Source organism: Argentina silus (genome assembly GCF_951799395.1).
Source record: "Argentina silus genome assembly, chromosome: 7".
Classification (NCBI taxonomy): Eukaryota; Metazoa; Chordata; class Actinopteri; order Argentiniformes; family Argentinidae; genus Argentina; species Argentina silus.
The window spans coordinates 24,020,918-24,039,725 of record NC_139661.1 but is presented as its reverse complement, the minus strand read 5'-3'; the positions used below and the strand labels follow the sequence as shown (position 1 = coordinate 24,039,725).

The 18,808-nt window shown below is 44.3% G+C and overlaps 2 protein-coding genes across 2 annotated transcripts; one reads left to right on the top strand and one right to left on the bottom strand.

Moving 5' to 3' along the window:
• Nucleotides 1-236: 236 nt before the first annotated feature.
• kctd10 (potassium channel tetramerization domain containing 10) lies at nt 237-4,303 on the top strand. Its single transcript, XM_083673736.1, has 7 exons — nt 237-365; nt 888-1,101; nt 1,604-1,773; nt 1,904-1,990; nt 2,098-2,150; nt 2,283-2,478; nt 2,828-4,303. The coding sequence occupies exons 1-7, from the start codon at nt 363-365 to the stop codon at nt 3,044-3,046; spliced, it is 942 nt and encodes a 313-aa protein (XP_083529862.1). The 5' UTR covers nt 237-362; the 3' UTR covers nt 3,047-4,303.
• Nucleotides 4,304-4,887: 584 nt separating this feature from the next.
• myo1ha (myosin IHa) lies at nt 4,888-18,354 on the bottom strand (the record flags this gene model as incomplete). The annotated part of the gene is made up of 31 exons (XM_083674098.1): nt 18,205-18,354; nt 17,989-18,104; nt 17,663-17,861; nt 17,499-17,579; nt 17,244-17,423; nt 16,893-16,991; nt 16,659-16,772; nt 16,487-16,558; nt 16,201-16,320; nt 16,036-16,103; nt 15,826-15,931; nt 15,591-15,671; nt 15,371-15,462; nt 14,999-15,093; nt 14,837-14,883; nt 14,384-14,464; nt 14,062-14,167; nt 13,794-13,911; nt 13,584-13,697; nt 7,333-7,409; nt 7,163-7,231; nt 6,957-7,041; nt 6,685-6,847; nt 6,502-6,585; nt 6,037-6,130; nt 5,889-5,944; nt 5,598-5,733; nt 5,442-5,512; nt 5,221-5,318; nt 5,027-5,126; nt 4,888-4,914 (listed from the first exon to the last, which is right to left on the bottom strand). Exons 1-31 carry the CDS (start codon nt 18,325-18,327, stop codon nt 4,888-4,890), a joined length of 3,072 nt encoding a protein of 1,023 aa, XP_083530224.1. The 5' UTR covers nt 18,328-18,354.
• Between the last annotated feature and the right edge of the window lie 454 nt (nt 18,355-18,808).

The following is an 18,808-nucleotide window of genomic DNA, read 5'->3' as shown; positions in this document are numbered from 1 at the left end:
ACGCAATGTTTGATACATAGCTACTCGATCGCGTCTAAAGTGGTATTTGTTGCCAGCGGAGCCGGACCATTTCCCTTACCCACCCGCCTGAACATGGGGAAGACATTATCTGCTACCCTCTTGATTGACAGATGTGACAAATGAGGGAAACATACAATAATTGCAAAAAAAATTCACTTATGCGTACTGGCCTTTATTTATCAATCGCCTGAACAATTTAGGAATGAATGATCAGACAAAAATACAATCAAACAGAGAAAAGTGATTTATACGTTGACGTCATTTTAAGTGCGCAGTGCTGGTCCGGAAGTCGGCGTTTCCTTCCTGACTGGTGCTGATACCCGAGTCTGTTGGGGGGTTCTATGGTAAGAATCACTTAATACTGTTGACATCTTTAACTTCATATCAGCATATCTTTCAAAAAGGGAGGCTAGTCTGATCACCGTGATCTCTGAAATGATTAAGTTATGTTATTGTCTCTTTGGCGAGTTATATCCGTTGACATTCTATTAGCTTGCTAATGCTGCTAGCCGTCCATCGGGCTAACAGATGTTTTGGGTCGTTACGTTACAAAACAATACAACTTATAGTTATTGTAGAATTATTGCAATGTTCGCATATATGGGGCCTTGGCATGTGGTTCTGCTGTGGTGCCAGCTTCATAACGATATAGAAACTACCTAACCTCTTCATGCTTTTCCTGATTCCCGTTTTTCTAGAACCCATTTTCTGTGTTTTTTATATTTTGTCCTGATTTAACGGCAACCCTATGTTCCCTGCACCAGAGACACCTAAGGTTTTATCTAGGTTAGTGTGCAGTTATCTGCAGTTGTTCTCTGTTTGTGGGTGTACACGCCTTGACATGGTGATATTTTGGGCTGTTCCAGGAAGAGATGTCAGGAGAGAGTGTTGTGAGCTCGGCGGTGCCGGCAGCTACAACCCGGACCACCTCCTTCAAGGGATCGAGCCCCAGCTCCAAGTATGTGAAGCTGAACGTGGGCGGGGCTCTCTACTACACCACCATGCAGACGCTGACCAAGCAGGACACCATGCTAAAGGCCATGTTCAGCGGCAGGATGGAGGTCCTCACAGACAGTGAAGGTAGGAACGGGTTCTGACAGGGTTCAGACAGTGAGGGTAGGAACGGGTTCAGACAGTGAGGGTAGGAACGGGTTCTGACAGGGCTCAGACAGTGAGGGTAGGAACGGGTTCTGACAGGGCTCAGACAGTGAGGGTAGGAACGGGTTCTGACAGGGCTCAGACAGTGAAGGTAGGAATGGGTTCTGACAGGGCTCAGACAGTGAGGGTAGGAACGGGTTCTGACAGGGCTCAGACAGTGAAGGTAGGAATGGGTTCTGACAGGGTTCAGACAGTGAAGGTAGGAATGGGTTCTGACAGGGTTTAGACAGTGAGGGTAGGAACGGGTTCTGACAGGGTTCAGACAGTGAAGGTAGGAATGGGTTCTGTTGAACTCCCATCTACAATCTCAGAAATAAAGGGATCTAGACTACTGGAGGAGTAATTGTTATATGCTTCTGTATTTGTGCATATTATTGAAAAGTTGTGAGTAAGTTATTGTAACTTTTCTCTTGTCCCTGTCAAGGATGGATCCTGATTGACCGGTGTGGGAAACACTTTGGAACGATCCTGAACTACCTTCGGGACGGGGCGGTCCCACTCCCAGAGAGTCGGCGGGAGACTGAGGAGCTGCTGGCTGAGGCCAAGTACTACCTCGTCCAGGGCTTGGCTGATGAGTGCCAGGCTGCACTGCAGGTACAGTAACCTGTAGACTTCCCCCTCACTCTCAGACTGTGGTCCTCTCTCCCCTCACACAGTCCCCTCTACATCTTTACACATAGTCGACTGTTCACATTTACCTGAAGCTGGTCTTTCTGTCTTGTAGAACAAAGACACTTATGAGCCGTTCTGTAAAGTGCCTCTGGTGACATCATCCAAGGAAGAGCAGATACTCATCGCTACCTCTAATAAGGTACTGTTGACCAACTCACACATCAGAACCTGAACATATTCATCTACTGGAAAATGTCTATGCTCATATTAACTATGACTAACTCCTCTTTCCTTTGGTCCATACAGCCCACTGTCAAACTCTTATATAATAGAAGCAACAACAAATATTCATACACCAGGTGAGTTTCTTGACTTAAAGAGATGTGGGTGATTTAAAGATGAACTAAAAGGCTGTAGATTTCAGTTGATGCAGAGAGAATATTTGAATTCCGGAAACACTGAGTGACGATGCCGCCAATCTCTCAATCCAGCAACTCGGATGACAACATGCTGAAGAACATTGAGCTGTTTGACAAGCTGTCGCTGAGGTTCAATAACCGCGTCCTCTTCATCAAAGACGTGATTGGAGATGAAATCTGCTGCTGGTCGTTCTACGGCCAGGGCCGCAAGATAGCAGAGGTGTGCTGCACGTCCATCGTCTACGCCACCGAGAAGAAACAGACGAAGGTAATAATGTCAACAAACCACCATTAGCATGTAGCTGGGCAGCAGAGCTAGGATGGTTTAGCATGTAGCTGGGCAGCAGAGCTAGGATGGGTTTGTTTCGGCCCAGTATAAGTAGGTACATGGGTTTCTAATGTTATGTACTACTCTGATGGGAGAACAATACACTTTAAACCAGATTAAACAATCTGATATGTTTTATACCATCATACCTTGTCTTCACCCTCTCCTTCCCTCTCTCACCCTCCCTCTCACCCTCTCTCCCTCTCACCCTCTTCCTCCCTCTCCCTCTCACCCTCTCTCCCTCACCCTCTCTCCCTCACTCCCTCTCACCCTCTCCCTCCTACTCCAGGTGGAGTTCCCTGAGGCGAGGATCTATGAGGAGACGCTCAACATCCTCCTGTATGAGTCCCAGGATGGGCGGGGCCCTGACAATGCCCTGCTGGAGGCCACAGGGGGCGCTGCAGGACGCTCACACCACCTGGACGAAGATGATGAGCGGGACCGCATCGAGAGGGTGCGCCGGATCCATGTCAAACGGCCTGACGACCGTACACACCACCACCAGTGACCTGACCACCACCAGTGACCTGACCACCACCACCACCACCAGTGACCTGCCTCCCACCACCACCAGTGACCTGACCACCACCACCACCATCAACCCCAGAACCCAGCCTTGGCCTTCTGACCCTGGACAGTCTGTGGACCTCGTGACCTGACCACCACCACCACCATCAACCCCAGAACCCAGCCTTGGCCTTCTGACCCTGGACAGTCTGTGGACCTCGCCTGTGCCTTACAACCCCCCGCGCCTCTCTCTCCCACTTCCACGCTGGTCTGGCCACACCCCCCGTCCCCCGGCTGGAGAGATGGGCTTTACTTGGTTTGAAGTGGTGAAGTGATTTCATGTGTGTTGACGTTTTGTGTAGTGATGTTTTGTTCTTGTCTAAAAGTTATCGAAATTGTTTGTTGCCCTTTGTGTAAAGTAGCTCAGAGACTTATGGTAATGGGAGCCCATATCTGGAGTTGTAAGAGATGACATTTTTCTACTGTGTGAATGGGATTATGAATGGGATTATGAATGGGAACAGAAGTGGTTACAGGAGAGGACTGTCAGTATCATGCTTTTTTATGAGTCTGTATTACATTACAACCAGAAGAACAACAATCATATGATGTATACATCTTGGAATCTGGATGTTTTTGAATGGTGATTTAGGTTTGCTTTGTGTTTCTAAAGGGTTAGTGGTTGTAGTAAATCAGTATGATGGCAGTGAATCAGGTGTTCTACAAGAAGTGTCCACTAGGTGACAGTGTTCTCTCACACGAGATGTCAATGCTGGGGGGGGCGGGGGGGGCTGTGTTGAATATTATCAAATTTGGACATGCAGGTATACCTTATTTAAAATCAATACGGCCACCCCACTGTCTTTTTAATTAGTATCATTTACCATTTAACCCAGTGTCCCTTCATGCCATGTAAGTGATCATTTAAAAGGGGAGAACTTGAGCTGTGGACTGAGGTGTTAAGTGTACTGGGGTGATTGAATGGTGGAACCCAAGGGCTGAATGAATGGCTTGAAACCTGAGACCTCCCTCGAAAGAAGGGGATTCTGTCTCGTGCAAGCTTTTAACAGGGCTAGAAATTAGACCTGTCCCTCATCATAGCATTCATTAAGGAATGTACTGTGTGTCCACACCCTCGGTTTAAATGTGTATCCTTTATCAAACACAAGACTTGTAGAAAGATCTGTTTGTACAGATGTGCACATGAAATGTATTACATATATTTATACATACCTTATAACAAATAAAAGATTTGTACAATATATTTCTGTTGTTGCTGTTTTCATTTTCTAACTTATTTTGTGTGTTTAAGTACAAAATTATGATACATATGGCTTCATTGTACAATCAATAAATGATATGAGTATTCTGATAGTCTTCTTTTATGCATTCAAATATAACCAGACACAGTTATTAAAGGATCTGCAGTGTGTATAAAGTCTGAACCTCTAGCCTGCCCTAATTTTCAATTAAATAATTTGCTCAAAGGTCAATTAATATTTGTACTGTTCAACTACAACTAGAGTGTTAAGCTGGTATACACACAGCCCTCCCCTCGTAATGACTGAACTCTGACTGTCTACATCAACCCTATACTTCACTGGCCATAAAGACATCTTCATTTAAACAATAGTGCATTGAGTGATGGTGATCTATAGATCTGAAAGATTTGTAGATGTGTGCTGTTCATGATCACGTTGTTCAAGGTCTTGGCCAGGCTGATCCAGATGCCCCCAGGAGTCCCCAGGTGGTGCTGGTGTGTCTGGTAGCCCCTCAGGGGTCTCTCCTTCTGATGAAATATGCAGGAGCTGATTCTGCGTCCCTGCCTGGACCTTGCACAGGTCATCGAGACCTGGCCCGAGGAGACACCTGCAGTGACAAAGATGATGCTACTCATTTAGCTAGCACGAAGCAGACACACGACACTGTAGGGCTCCAGATGATCCAGTACAAACGTTCCCCAGTTCACTACAACACTCACCACCATGAGGTGTCCATTCCTATCCTTGTACACCATGGGCTCCTGGCCAGTGCTAAAGTCCACTGTGCCCTCTTTCCCCGCCTGCATCTCAAACTTGATGCTGAAAAACAGCAATGTATCATATCATAGGAAAAAATCCAGCCATGAAATAAATCTGACAGATACTCCCAGAATCATTTCATATAGAGCCTCACCTGCCATGAACCACTTTGATGGCACTCTGCTTGTTAGCAACCACACTGAGTTTGGTCAACATTTCAAACAGCTGGTCACACTGCATGACCAGGTCTCCCTGAAGAAGTAATGACACATTAGCATTACGACTTCTGTCTGGACTTATCCTCGTTGGAATCACTTGAGAGAAACTCACAATACTCTCTGTAACTCACAATACCATACAGATGTTGTATCCTACCTTCTGTTTCACATCTTCACATGAAATATGGAAGATAATGATGCTATCGCTCAAGGAACTGACAGACAAGCCTGCAAACAATGAAGCAGTGATTCAGGTCAGTACATTTAAATAATGACTTAATCAGATTCACCCAATCCAAGGCCTGCTGGTCACCTTTGAGAGTTGTGTACAACACTCTCTGCTTGATCTTGGCTTCATCGGCCAAATAGGCTGCTGTTTGGGTCAGGATGAGCTGTCGAGGTCTGGGTTTAAACCCATTCCTGTCGTACTTCACCACTGGGACGCTGTACTGCAGACACAGAGTGAGCAGGTTGTGTGATACAAGATGAGTTTCCTTTTATTATAGTTTTTTGTTTTTTTTAGAGCATAAAGCAGCTCCTCATACTTCCTAAATACTGTATATATCTCTGTATTGATTTGCAGACAGGTTGCTCTCTCTCTCACCTTGATGCGCTCATTGCGAATCATCTGCAAAACCTTCATGTTTATGTCCTGTTCACCTGGAGAAAGAACATGGTGTAAAAAGCTATACTTAACTCTAAAAAAGGAGCACAAGTAAGCCAGCACGTGTGTTTTCTGCTGCTATACTGACTGATTCTGGTGTCCACAAAGGGCTGAGGGACGCTCTGTGGATAGCTGTCCTTTTTGCCCTTGAACATGACACTGGTGATCCCCTTCAGTTGAATCTAGAGGGGAAGTTAAACAATCATGAACACCACAAAGACATGCTTGTTAATTAAAAAGCATATATCATATGATATGTGATGTGATATGATATGATATGATATGATATGATATGATATGTTTGTAAGGTAAGGGGTGACCATAGTGTTACCTGTGCTTATCTCTATATGATATGTTTGTAAGGTAAGGGGTGACCATAGTGTTACCTGTGCCTATCTCTATATGATATGTTTGTAAGGTAAGGGTTAGGGTTAGACCATAGTTACCTGTGCCTATCTCTATATGATATGTTTGTAAGGTAAGGGTTAGACCATAGTTACCTGTGCCTATCTCTATATGATATGTTTGTAAGGTAAGGGGTGACCATGGTTACCTGTGCCTTTCGTTGTGGAGTTATCCCTCTGACATACTTCCTGACCAGAAGGCGGGAGTGTAGAGTACGCAGTATATCTGAGGTCTGACCAAGCAGAGGGGAACGAGGAAACCTCATTAAGCTTCTCCTTCAAGACCAACATGACAGTTCTGAATGGAACCTTATTAAAAAATGAATACGCACCTCTTTCAATACACTTGGAGGGGTTAGCCAGCGGGTCTTATCAAGAACTGTTTTGGGGAGATTGTCTTTCAACCTGTTCAGGTAGTTCTGTCTGACAAAGGCCAGGTATTCTGAATTATCTGTGGTCTTTGCCTCCCCCCTGGTCATGTATCCTTTGATAAACCTGTGGGGGGAGATAGAATTAGATATCTACAGTATGTGAATCTACTGTAAGAGCTGAACTGATGCCAGTTGGCCACTGTATCTAGACCAAGATGGCCGCTGTATCGTACTTCTTGATGACCTTGACAGCCCAGGCTCTCTTCTCTTTCTCTTTCCTGGCTGCTACTCCTCTCCAGCAAGTCTCTATCTTAGTGGCTAATGAACAGAACACACTGGTAGTTAGCCTCTCTTGCTCTTAAAAAGATAACACAGCTTATAAAAATAACACTTATACAGTTAAATTGTCGCACTACTTTGTAGCTTGGCAGTCACTTACCAGCTTCTTTCTGTTTCCTGAATTCCCCTTTCGCCCGATAGCCCTTGTACTTGGCCTGAATTCTTGTTGCTGTAATATCAATGTAAAGGTTGGAACTCTTTATGCAAATAAATAGATAAACAAACAAATGAATAACATTTCTCTAAGCTTTCTTGTAAGCGTTCTATTACCCAATTGATGTTTGCAGATCTCAAAGGCATCCTCTGTGGCAAAAAGTGTCCTTGGGTGCCGGATGAATATTTTGGTTCTAATGAAATGAAAAAAACAACGGAGGTTGAGATGGAACTGGTTTGGCATCGCCTGAAGAGCAATCAAATAAATACCCTCACCTGCACAATCAAATAAATACCCTCACCTGCACAATCAAATAAATACCCTCACCTGCACAATCAAATAAATACCCTTGGACTTCCGGTTAACGCAATGTGGTGTTAAGACGTGCGTTGTCTGTGCTCCGATAACTTTCAAATAATCTATACCAAAATACCCTATATCTCCATTTAATTTCAAGTGCATCGTATGATATCGACATTCGAAAAGGACAGAAATGAGCAGGTCGTCGAAAACCAACAAGACGTCGACTCAAACTTCAACCCCAAGTGTTAAAAGTTGGGCTAGCAACATGTCGGATAGTCCATCACCGCTTACCACTGAAAGGTTGGTTGAAGAACTCGAAAAACTTAGAAAAACGATGACTGGCGAATTCACAACTCTACTGGAACCTATCCGTTCATCAGTTCAATCGATTGAGGCGACATTATCGACCCAGGCATCCACAATCAGAGAAATGGAAACTAGCCTATCTGATCATAGCGATCGGATAACGCAGATGGAGCACGATGCGCGTGGGCTACAATCCAACCTAGAGTCGGTGGTTCAGGATAATGCTGCGCTCAGGGCTAAGGTGGAAGATTTGGAATCGAGATCAAAGCGTCAAAATCTCCGAGTGCTGGGACTGCCGGAAAATATTGAGGGGAAAGATCCTAGGGATTTCATGGCTAAAATGTTTTCTACCCTGCTTGGTGGATTACTTCTTGAGCCTCCTGAGCTGGATCGCGCCCATAGAAGTTTACAGCCCAAACCACGACCAGGAGATGCACCCAGACCTTTTATCTTAAGATTCCACAGATACATCGAGAAGGAGATTGTGCTGAAGTGGGCGAAATCTCACAAGGACATTTCTTACAACGATAAGGTAATCCGTATATTCGAGGATTTCAGCGTGGCAGTGGCAAAGAAGCGCTCAGCATTCAACGAGATCAAAGGACTTCTTTACAAACGAGGGGTGAGATTTGGCATGCTGTATCCAGCCCGTCTCAGGGTCACCTACGACAACAGAGAACATGTCTTCAACTCCCCTGAAGACGCTGAGGCATTCTACCAACAACGCATCTTTACCCCGGAGAAATCAAGCTCTACCACGGAGGATCGCTGAATTGCTTAAAGAGCCACATTGCTCAGGTGAATACTAGCTCTTGGCTGGCTGGCTAATCTATGTTTATTAACAAGTTGAACTGTTTTGATTGAGGTTCATGCACTTTCGTTTTAATGGAAAAGTCTGTAGGCTTGCTTTTTATTTAAACTTGTTAATTTTGTCTTTAAAGTGTATCCAACCCGTTTTGAAGTGGCTGTTGCCAACCGCGAGGAAGGTTTACTTTTTCTACAGTTAGCGGCCAGCATTAGCTCTTTATTATTTTTCTCTAATGTCATTTCCTGGACTTTTATACGTTTTGTTTCCACAAGTTAGATATCATACCATTTTGAGACTCCCGTTCAGAGTGCAAAAATGCATAGTCTCAGTTTATTGGGTCACTGCACTGCCTAGGGTATACCATAAGTACAATATTAGGAGCAGATAACATAACACTACATGAAAAATCGGTTGTATGTACATGTACTATGGCTGCTCGCTGCCTTCTGCAGACGAGCATCAGGCGTTTGTTCTACGTTTCCAGTTGGAATGTTGGGAATTTGAGTGCGGGGGTGGGGGGGTGGCCGGGTTGGTAAGCTGTCCTATGTCTTTTTTTGGTGTTGTTACTTTTTATTTTTGTTTTATTTATTTTATTTTATTTTGTGTGTGTTTCTTCTCTTGCTCCCTCTTTTTCCCCTATTCCCACTATACCATGACACAATACTTATGGCAGGGCACCTTTCTTACTGACAGATACCTGGGGTATTACAAATGACAAATGCCAATATGACACCAGGCGGTTTAAACGGGCATCATCTTAAAGTAGTTACCTGGAATGTGCGCGGCTTAGGAGGGCAAATTAAACGTTCCAAAGTTTTCTCACACCTAAAAAGTCTTTCCGCTGATGTCGTCTTTCTACAGGAGACGCACCTACGCATAGATGATCATACGAGACTTCGTAAGCCCTGGGTTGGACAAATCTTTCATTCCAATTTCAATAGCAAATCCAGAGGCACTGCCATTCTAATACACAAACGAATCAAGTTCACCCCAGACCATGTGTACTGTGATTCTGGTGGTCGCTATGTCATAGTTTCAGGAAAGCTTTTCCAAACACCTGTTGTTTTAGCAAACATATATGCTCCCAACTGGGATAGCCCAAACTTTATGTCCACAATCTTTTCTCATCTTCCAAATTTGGATACCCATAATTTAATTTTGGGAGGAGACTTCAATTGTGTTACAAATCCTGCATTAGATCGCGCTCACTCTAAATCAGTCAACCCTACTGCAATGTCTAAGGCATTATCAGCTTATATGGATCAAATTGGCTGTGTTGATCCCTGGCGTTTCTTTCACCCTAATGCTAAAGATTTCTCTTATTACTCCACTGTCCATCAGGTCTATTCTCGCATTGATTACTTTTTCATTGACAAGGCTCTACTTTCTTTCGTTAATTCTGCACATTACACTGCCATTGTCATTTCTGACCATGCACCTCACATTTTAGACCTCTGTCTCCCCTCTAACTCGCACAGATATCAAGGAGGATGGAGACTTAACTCAGGCTTACTAGCTAATACAGATTTTTGTGACTTTGTGTCCACAAATATAGATTTTTTCTTAGAAACAAACAGATCTGATCAGGTATCCCCATCACTCTTATGGGAAACACTAAAAGCATTTATCCGTGGGGGTATCATATCTTTCAGTGCACATTTAACTAAAAACAGGAGATTAAAACAGCAGGAACTATTGGACGCAATACTAGATATAGACAGACAACAGGCCTCAACAATTAATCCAGATTTAACAACTAAACGTCTGCAGTTACAAACTGAATTTGATTTACTATCAACAGGGAAGGCAGAATATCTACTAAGACGTACAAGAGCAACTTACTATGAGCATGGGGATAAGGCTGGTCGCCTTTTAGCCTCGCAACTGAGGCATCAATGCGCCTCCCGCTTTATACCACAAATCTCAGACTCATCTCATACCCTGACTACCGACCCATCAAAAATAAATTCAGAATTCTCTTCCTTTTACTCTACGCTCTACAAATCACAACCCCCTCTTGACACATCTGTTATGGATGCTTTTCTTAATAATTTAGATTTTCCAACTTTAAGTGAAGAATTAATAAAACGTTTAGATGAACCCCTAAGTTTGAGAGAAATTACTTCCTGTATTTCTCAAATGCAGAGTAACAAAAGTCCTGGCCCAGATGGTTATCCAGTGGAATTTTATAAAAAGTTCTCTACACAACTTGCTCCTATACTATTGGAAGTCTATAATGATTCTCTAGAAAAGGGTGTTTTGCCTCCAACACTCAACCAAGCTCTGATTTCTCTTATATTAAAGAAGGATAAGGACCCTAATTTATGTGGTAGCTACAGACCTATAAGCTTACTGAATAATGATGTAAAGCTGTTGGCAAAAGTGCTGTCGCGTAGGCTTGAGACTTGTCTCCCAAGCATAATTTCAGAAGACCAAACAGGTTTTATCCTTGGCCGTCAACTGTCATCTAGTGTGCGTAGACTTTTGAGTGTGGTTCTATGTCCCTCCGCTTCTTCAACCCCAGAGATGGTGATTTCTTTGGACGCAGAGAAGGCGTTTGACCGCGTGGAGTGGCAGTACCTGTTTACTGTACTACACAAATTCGGTTTTGGCTCCAAATTCATCTCTTGGATTCGCCTGTTATACTCTGCCCCTGTAGCTAGTGTTAAAACTAATTCAGAAATTTCTTCTCCCTTCCCTCTCACGCGTGGCACACGTCAGGGATGCCCCCTTTCACCTTCATTATTTGCACTGGCCATCGAACCCCTATCCATAGCCCTTCAAGGCTCTTTAGCATTCTCAGGTATAGTCAGAGGAGGCATAGAACACAGAGTGTCATTGTATGCAGATGACCTATTGCTATATGTGCAAGACCCTGTGAACTGCGTTGATGAAATAGTGAATCTGCTGAAGTTATTTGGTACTTTTTCAGGGTACAAACTGAATATTTCTAAGAGTCTCTGTTTCCCTGTTAATCAACCAGCCAAATCCATAGCCCCAGGGGCTTTGCCCTTTTACTTTTCCCCCAACGGATTCAAGTATCTAGGTGTCAATATCTCCCACTCTCTCAATTCCCTTCATAAAAATAATTTCATAAAACTGACTGAAAATATCAACTCAGACCTTCAAAGATGGCGTACATTACCTCTTTCACTTGTTGGCCGAATTGAAACCATCAAAATGAATGTTCTACCTCGAATCCTATTTCTGTTTCAGACCCTCCCTATTTTTCTTCCCAAATCGTTTTTTAAATCATTGGATACCATTATACTGTCTTTCATCTGGGCTGGCAAGATTCCAAGGATTAAGAAAATCATTTTAGAAAGACCCAAAATGGCAGGGGGTTTCGCCCTACCCAATATGCTGTTGTATTACTGGGCCGCTAACATCCAAATGCTAAAAAAATGGTGCCATCGCCCAAATATTATCTGGTGTGTCATGGAAGCCAACTCTTGCACTTCTACTTCACTCCCTGCATTACTCTTTGCACCCCTTCCTCTGCGGCCCTCCCAATACACCAATAATCCTGTTGTTCTCTCCTCACTGAAAATTTGGAAACAGTTCAGATATCATTATGGGTTAAAATCTCCCTCTGTCCTTACTCCCATATGCAACAATCACCTGTTTTTACCCTCAAGCATAGACAAAACCTTTATACACTGGAAGAAGATGGGCCTTGTCTCCTTTAGCGACCTGTATGTAGATAGGACCTTTGGAACCTTTACTGACCTTGCCACAAAATTTGGTGTTTCTAAATTAGGTCTATTCAGATATTTCCAGCTGCGCAATTTCACCAAAACACAATTCACCTCATTTCCTGCACTGCCTGAAAAAACTATGTTAGAAAACATCATGTCCTCTCCATCATCACAAAATAGTATCTCTTCAATCCATGGTCTTCTTTCATCTCAACTTTCTCTTCTTTTAGGGCTGAAGGATATTTGGGAAAAGGAACTAGGTCTCACGCTAGATGAAATCTGGTGGAGTAAAGTTTTACTTAGAATTAATAATACTTGTATTTGTGCACGTATGAGCCTCATCCAATTCAAAGTTGTCTTCAGAATTCACTACACAAGGGCCAGACTGAAAAAACTGTTCGCTGATGCAGATGAATCTTGCATTAGGTGCTCTCAATCTCCAGCAGACCACACACACACTTTTTTCTCCTGCCCTAAACTACACTCTTTCTGGACATCCTTTTTTGATACCCTCTCTGCAGTCTTTAATATTCGTATGTCTCCATGCCCCTTGATTGCTATATTTGGTGTGCCTCCTGTTGTTGTGGGAAGATTTACTAGCTATCAAGCTGATGTTATTGCATTTGCTGCTCTGATTGCCAAGCGTCAAATACTGATACATTGGAAGAACCCAAAGCCGCCTAGCACAAATTCCTGGTTAGAAGAGGTAATGTCTTTTTTACACCTTGAAAAAATCAAACACACTGTCAGAGGATCTCTGAAGAAATTTCACAAAACCTGGGATCCCTTTCTTTCTTATACAAACCATTAGCCCTCAAGCCAATAGCTAACATCCCCCTCTTTCCCCTTTTATTTGTTTGTTTGTTTGATATTTGACTTTTGTTATTACTCATTTTATTATTCATTGTGTATATATTATTTTACCTACTTATTTTTAATCCTTTCACTGTTTAATTTTATCTATACAGTTTTTTATTTCCCTTAGCCGACTAATAGGACACAGGGATGGGGTGGGTGGGAGGGACATGAGTGAGTGGATGGGTAGGAGATACTTGTTCACTATCTATGTAAATGAATGGAGTGTGAGGGAGGGGCGGAATGGGTGGGAATTTGTGTATATTGTTTAAAAAAAAAAACAAGGAAAATGTCAAACCTGTTACTCATGGTCATTCTCTTTACAGCGTGTATTATACTTTGAGGTTTGATCAATAAACATATTTCAAAAAAAAATAAAATAAATAAATACCCTTACCTGCCCATTTTGTACTCGTCAGGCTGGTATCCCAGATGTTGGACCAGCTTCTGTACCCCATCAGCAGGAACTCCCTTCCAGTGTGGCCAGGTGTCTCGACACAGTGCCTTATACCTGGAAGAGACCACATATCGCCTTATCCTTCCCACAGCTCTCTTTAGAATGTTGTCTGGCAAAAGCTCTTAGAATGACTTCCAATGGCCTTCATACCTCTTCAGGAAGACTTCGTATCGCCGTCGGTATGCAAAGCCGGCTCGCCGGACCCTGAGGTGCTCCATCAGGCCCAGGTACTTCACTTGGTGCCTAACCAGCACATCATCAAACCGCCCTACGAGGAGGAGATGGGGGTGGGGGGTGGGGGGGGGGGGAAAGAGAGAGAGATAGAGAGAGAAAGAAGTTGCTGTACAAACTATACCACAGTTTGAAAGTGCCACTGCCACCAGCTAGTGATCCAATACTGTAGTCCAGGGGGGCTCACCAGGCTGCTTAGACTCGTTGGATTTGAGGCAGCGCACATACCAAGCCTCTTTAGCCATGAGGATCTCTGTCAATCCCAGCAGGCTGTTCTTAAACTGGGTCGCCACCTACAGACAAACAGACAGTCTGTTACAGCTTAGACTACCGTTTGTCTGTCAAATACACATGGCTGGTGAACAAGAATAGGCTGCCAGTGACAGAAGTGAACCGTGCAATGCACATTTTTGTCACTCTACTGAGGCTCTGTAATGAATGAATGTGTCATATTGACCTCAGTGAGACAGATGGGAAAACTGGAGGGGTGAAACTTGGTGAGCTCTCACCGTCTCTGGTCTCCTCCTGCTCTCCGACTCCACAGATGAGAAGCACTCGCTGACTATGGCATTTTTAGAGTGACACATCACCTATGAGGTGGGCGTAAACACACACGCGTACATGCGTATACACACACGCGAGCGCACATGCACACACTCACACACACACAGAAACACACACACACACACACACACACATACACACACACACACACACACACACACACAAACGCACCAGCCATCAAGTAGATACTCAAGACTCAAATTTACTGCATTCCTCTCCTGTATTATTTACAATAAGTCTACAGGAGATTAAATAATTAAGGAACCAATTGAAAAGAGTCCCTTCATCTGCCCCCTTCCATGTCTCATATAGTCTGCTGTTAGAAACCCCACAGAGTCCCTTCATCTGCCCCCTTCCATGTCTCATATAGTCCGCTGTTAGAAACCCCACAGACTCACCTCTTTGATGTTTCTGTACAATAGATCATTGTTTTTGTCGATAAACCCTAGGATGACAGAAAAGTAAAATCTAGTTTTGAGTGAGAAGGGACATGGGATGCAGATCTAATATAACACTTCTGTTCTTTATGTTCTTTATGTTAGGATGATGGTTTCCCTCACCTACAACACAGTAGGTGACCTCCCCCGCGTAATGCAGGAGGCGGAAGTCGCCCCTCTCCAGAGTCTTACGTGTCCTCTTGTCAGCCAGTTTGTGCCTGTGGTCAATGGGCCAGAGAGGGAGGGATGAAGAGCTTAAGCCTCCTATTCTGTCAGCTCATTGGGGGTGACGACAAGCCATCAGTCAGCAGAATGGTTAAGGAAGTGAAGGGGAGGTCAAGTTTTGAATTACATTTATCCTTGATGAGAACACTGTATTCAACTAGTATGAATGTGGCTGATAGATAATGTCCGTAACGGACAAGCCAGAACAGGTAAGGGGTGTGTAGTAAACATGTAGCTGACAAGACGGAGGAGCAGGAAGGTACTACTCACGTGACGAAGTGAGGGTGACTGCCCATCTTCTCCTCTAGTCTCACAAGAAATGTGAGATCTGTAGCTTCTCCCGGCCTGAGGCACTCTTCATCCTGAGGAAACAACAATACCATCACTACTGAGTTTCAGCTGATGTTCTTCCTAGGAGACACTTGTACACAGTATACTGTAATGTGACACACTACTGTATGGGTCATGTGTCTTAGTTCAGTGTTCTCACCAGCACAGAGATAATGCCCCTGTATTTCTCCTCCACCAGGTCACAGATGATCTTGTTGTTGAAAAACTGCACCGGCTCCCACTGGAGAAAAAAGGGGGAAGAAACACACCATAAAAGAACAAAACAATAACTAGAAAACAAACAATACTACAGTATATCAATGGGAAAATGCCACATTGCACACGTGCCTTGGCAACGTGTCAGCTGAGAACATGTCTGACTGAATGGTGTTTACCTCAATCCCCTCTGCCTCGTATTCCTCCTGCTCAGACTTCAGGGTCAGCTGGATGAAGAGCTGCTGCAGCTTCTCGTTACAGTAGTTTATACAGAACTGCTCGAAACTGGAGCGCACAGACGAATGATGTGAGTGTACATTTACAATTCAGGCCCCTACGGTTCATTTCTGTCATCAATGCGTCACCAAAACACACGACATTCAGCTCACCTGTTCACATAGAAAACCTCAAAGCCATATATGTCCAGAAGGCCAATAACTGTCTTCCTTGACGAGTCCTGGTGAAAACACACGGAGAACAAAACCCGTTGACAGAAGGCATGTATTCTTGTGTCATTTTCACCTGGATTAGAATCACTGACTGTATCTCCTAACCTTATTCTCCATGGACCCGTTGATCCTGTTGACCAGCCAGGAGAACGTGCGTCCGTAGATGGCTTTGGCCAGGGCATCTCTGGCATAGATGGCATGGTCCACGGTGAAGGGACTGAGGACCTGGGTGGTGGTGCAAGAAAAAAGTAACACATCGGAAGCTGCCTGGTAAAACCTTATGAATCTGTTGAAATAAATCACGGAAGGAGGTTCAGTATGTCATTATGTATCATTAGTGGATGTGACGACTCCTCTCTTGAACATATAGTATCATGGATCCCTTCCTCACCGCATCTGTTTTGGCCTCAATCTTCCTGTATGTAAGACCCTCCTGTAACACTTGAACGTTGACTCCCAGCAACTACAGATGAGGACACACAGCAACACAGAGTCAGTACTGTTAAGTGGAGAGACCAGGGCCTTGGAACGGTGGAAGGTGCCGAAAGAAGAACACGTCTTACCGTTGAGACCCAGCGGAGCTCTGCAATGTTCCTCAAGGTGGCGTAACCTTTGCTGTCAGCATCAAACTGTACGTTCCCTAAGTGGAGGACACTTGCAATGATCCCAAACAGGTGCTGCACAGAACAGATACTTGTGAGAGGAAAGGTACTGTAGTGGACAAAACAAACACACACACAGACACACACACACACACACACACACACACAAAGTGTGTTTCAAACCATGTAACTCACTTCAATTTTCCTCTCATCAAAGTCGATGACTGACAGGGCGTTTTTCACCGTCTTCCAGTCGTTCTTGTCATTGATGGAGGACACGTTGGCACACTCCCCCTGTTACAGAAGATCAACGCATAACAGCGGCACTCCTACCACTGTAACCACTGTAACCACTGTAACCACTGTAACCACTGTAGCATTAGGTAACCTAGCCCTTCAGTAGACCACACTCACACAACACATGGTGTCATACTGGGTAGAACCAGAAGGGGCTCAATGGCTCAGTGTTGTATATGGCCCTTAAACATTTTCTGAATAGAACCACAATGCACCAGTATTTGAAGCGGTACACAGTGGTGGCCGTACCTGCACCAGGTAGCTGTAGTGCTGGCAGTTGCCCTCCAGGCCCAGCTGATGCAGCAGGTCCTCCTCCCCTCCCTCCACCAGCTGATAGAAGATGTGGAAGTTCCTCTCCCCATGGTTCTGATGGGCCACTCTGGACTTCTCCAGCAGGTAGCTCAGGATGTGGCCCCCCACTGCGTCCCCCTAAGAGACAGCAATGATCCAAATCAGCTGCAGTGCACTGCTAGAGTAAAACCATCCAATGGTCTCCATCCCTACCTGGCTGTCAAACTGGATGTCCATGTACTTCCCAAACCGACTTGAATTGTCATTCTTCAGCGTTTTGGCATTGCCAAAAGCCTGTGTGGTAACAGAGAGAGGTCAAACAGAGGGTTTGGTGTGTAATCCTGGCAGACAGTACTGACTGATGGGGACAGCCATACCTCTAGAACAGGGTTGGACACCAGCATCCTGTCCCTGACACTGTCCAGCAGAGTGGTACTAGGACAGCTCACAGCGTAGTACTGCAGGATCTTCTTGGAGGCCTCTGTCTTGCCAGCGCCACTCTCCCCAGAGATGAGGATGAAGTGGTTGTTGGCCTCAGCCAGCATGGTGTGATAGGCGTTGTCTGCCAGGGCATAGCTAAAGAAATACACAGCAGGAGCATCACGTGGATTGGACTGTCCTCTTTAGATGGACAATCAAGACAATTCATATGCAGACAGACATGAATACACATACATGCATTGATATAAGATGATACACTCACATGTGCGGTGGAAGTTCAAAAAAGTTGACGCCCATGTAGATATCCATCTGTTTGCCACTGTATATGTCCAGCTCTTTATAGGGGTTCATGGACACTAGCAGAGTTCCTATATAGGTCTTCAAGTGAAGAGGAAAAAAGTCAGCCAAAGGTCTGCCTACAGTACATCTGAAGCCGTTTTTGAGATACAGAGTTAAAGTCGACAGCTTCTAGACTCACGTAGATGAGGTCTTCACTGAAGCGTTTCCTGAGGTTGTCCATGAAGGCGGTCTCGCTGGTCTCATCCAGCAGCACAAAGTCCTGGATGCCCACCCGGTCCCTGGCCGTCAACGCCCCCTCCATGTCCAGCTGACCGCCACGCGCTTTATGGCCCTGCAGCCAATCACAGAGCAGGTTTTCACCGGCTTAAATAACATAAAATGAACTAATCTATCAAGTGTATTTTTTAAAACACAGTTTGTCACAATGTTGAATTGTACAAAGTACTGCATCTCATTGGTATTCATTCATAATTTTCAAGGTTGAGGCCCATAAAAACATACCCTGAATGTGCATATTAGGTTCTAATCTAACACATCCTTGTCCACACATTCTTCACATCCTCCAGCAGAAATCTCTGATGTAACTGATTATGTGTCTGCACACCGTGTCCTGCGATGTTATCATTTGGAGCAATACCCACAATACCTCATGATCAGCGATCCTTTGGCTTGGCTTAGTTTTCCTTCGGCCTTTCATGTTCTCATCTAATTCAAAACCAGCCTGTACACCACCACCCTAACACTCATATACATTGTATGACACATTATGTACTTTAATCCAT

Bases quoted from the DNA above. Each gene is read 5' to 3' on its own strand.
- kctd10 (XM_083673736.1), top strand. The intron at 1,102-1,603 runs GTAGGAACGGGT...GTCCCTGTCAAG, and splicing joins GGTCCTCACAGACAGTGAAG to GATGGATCCTGATTGACCGG. The intron at 1,991-2,097 runs GTACTGTTGACC...TGGTCCATACAG, and splicing joins TCATCGCTACCTCTAATAAG to CCCACTGTCAAACTCTTATA.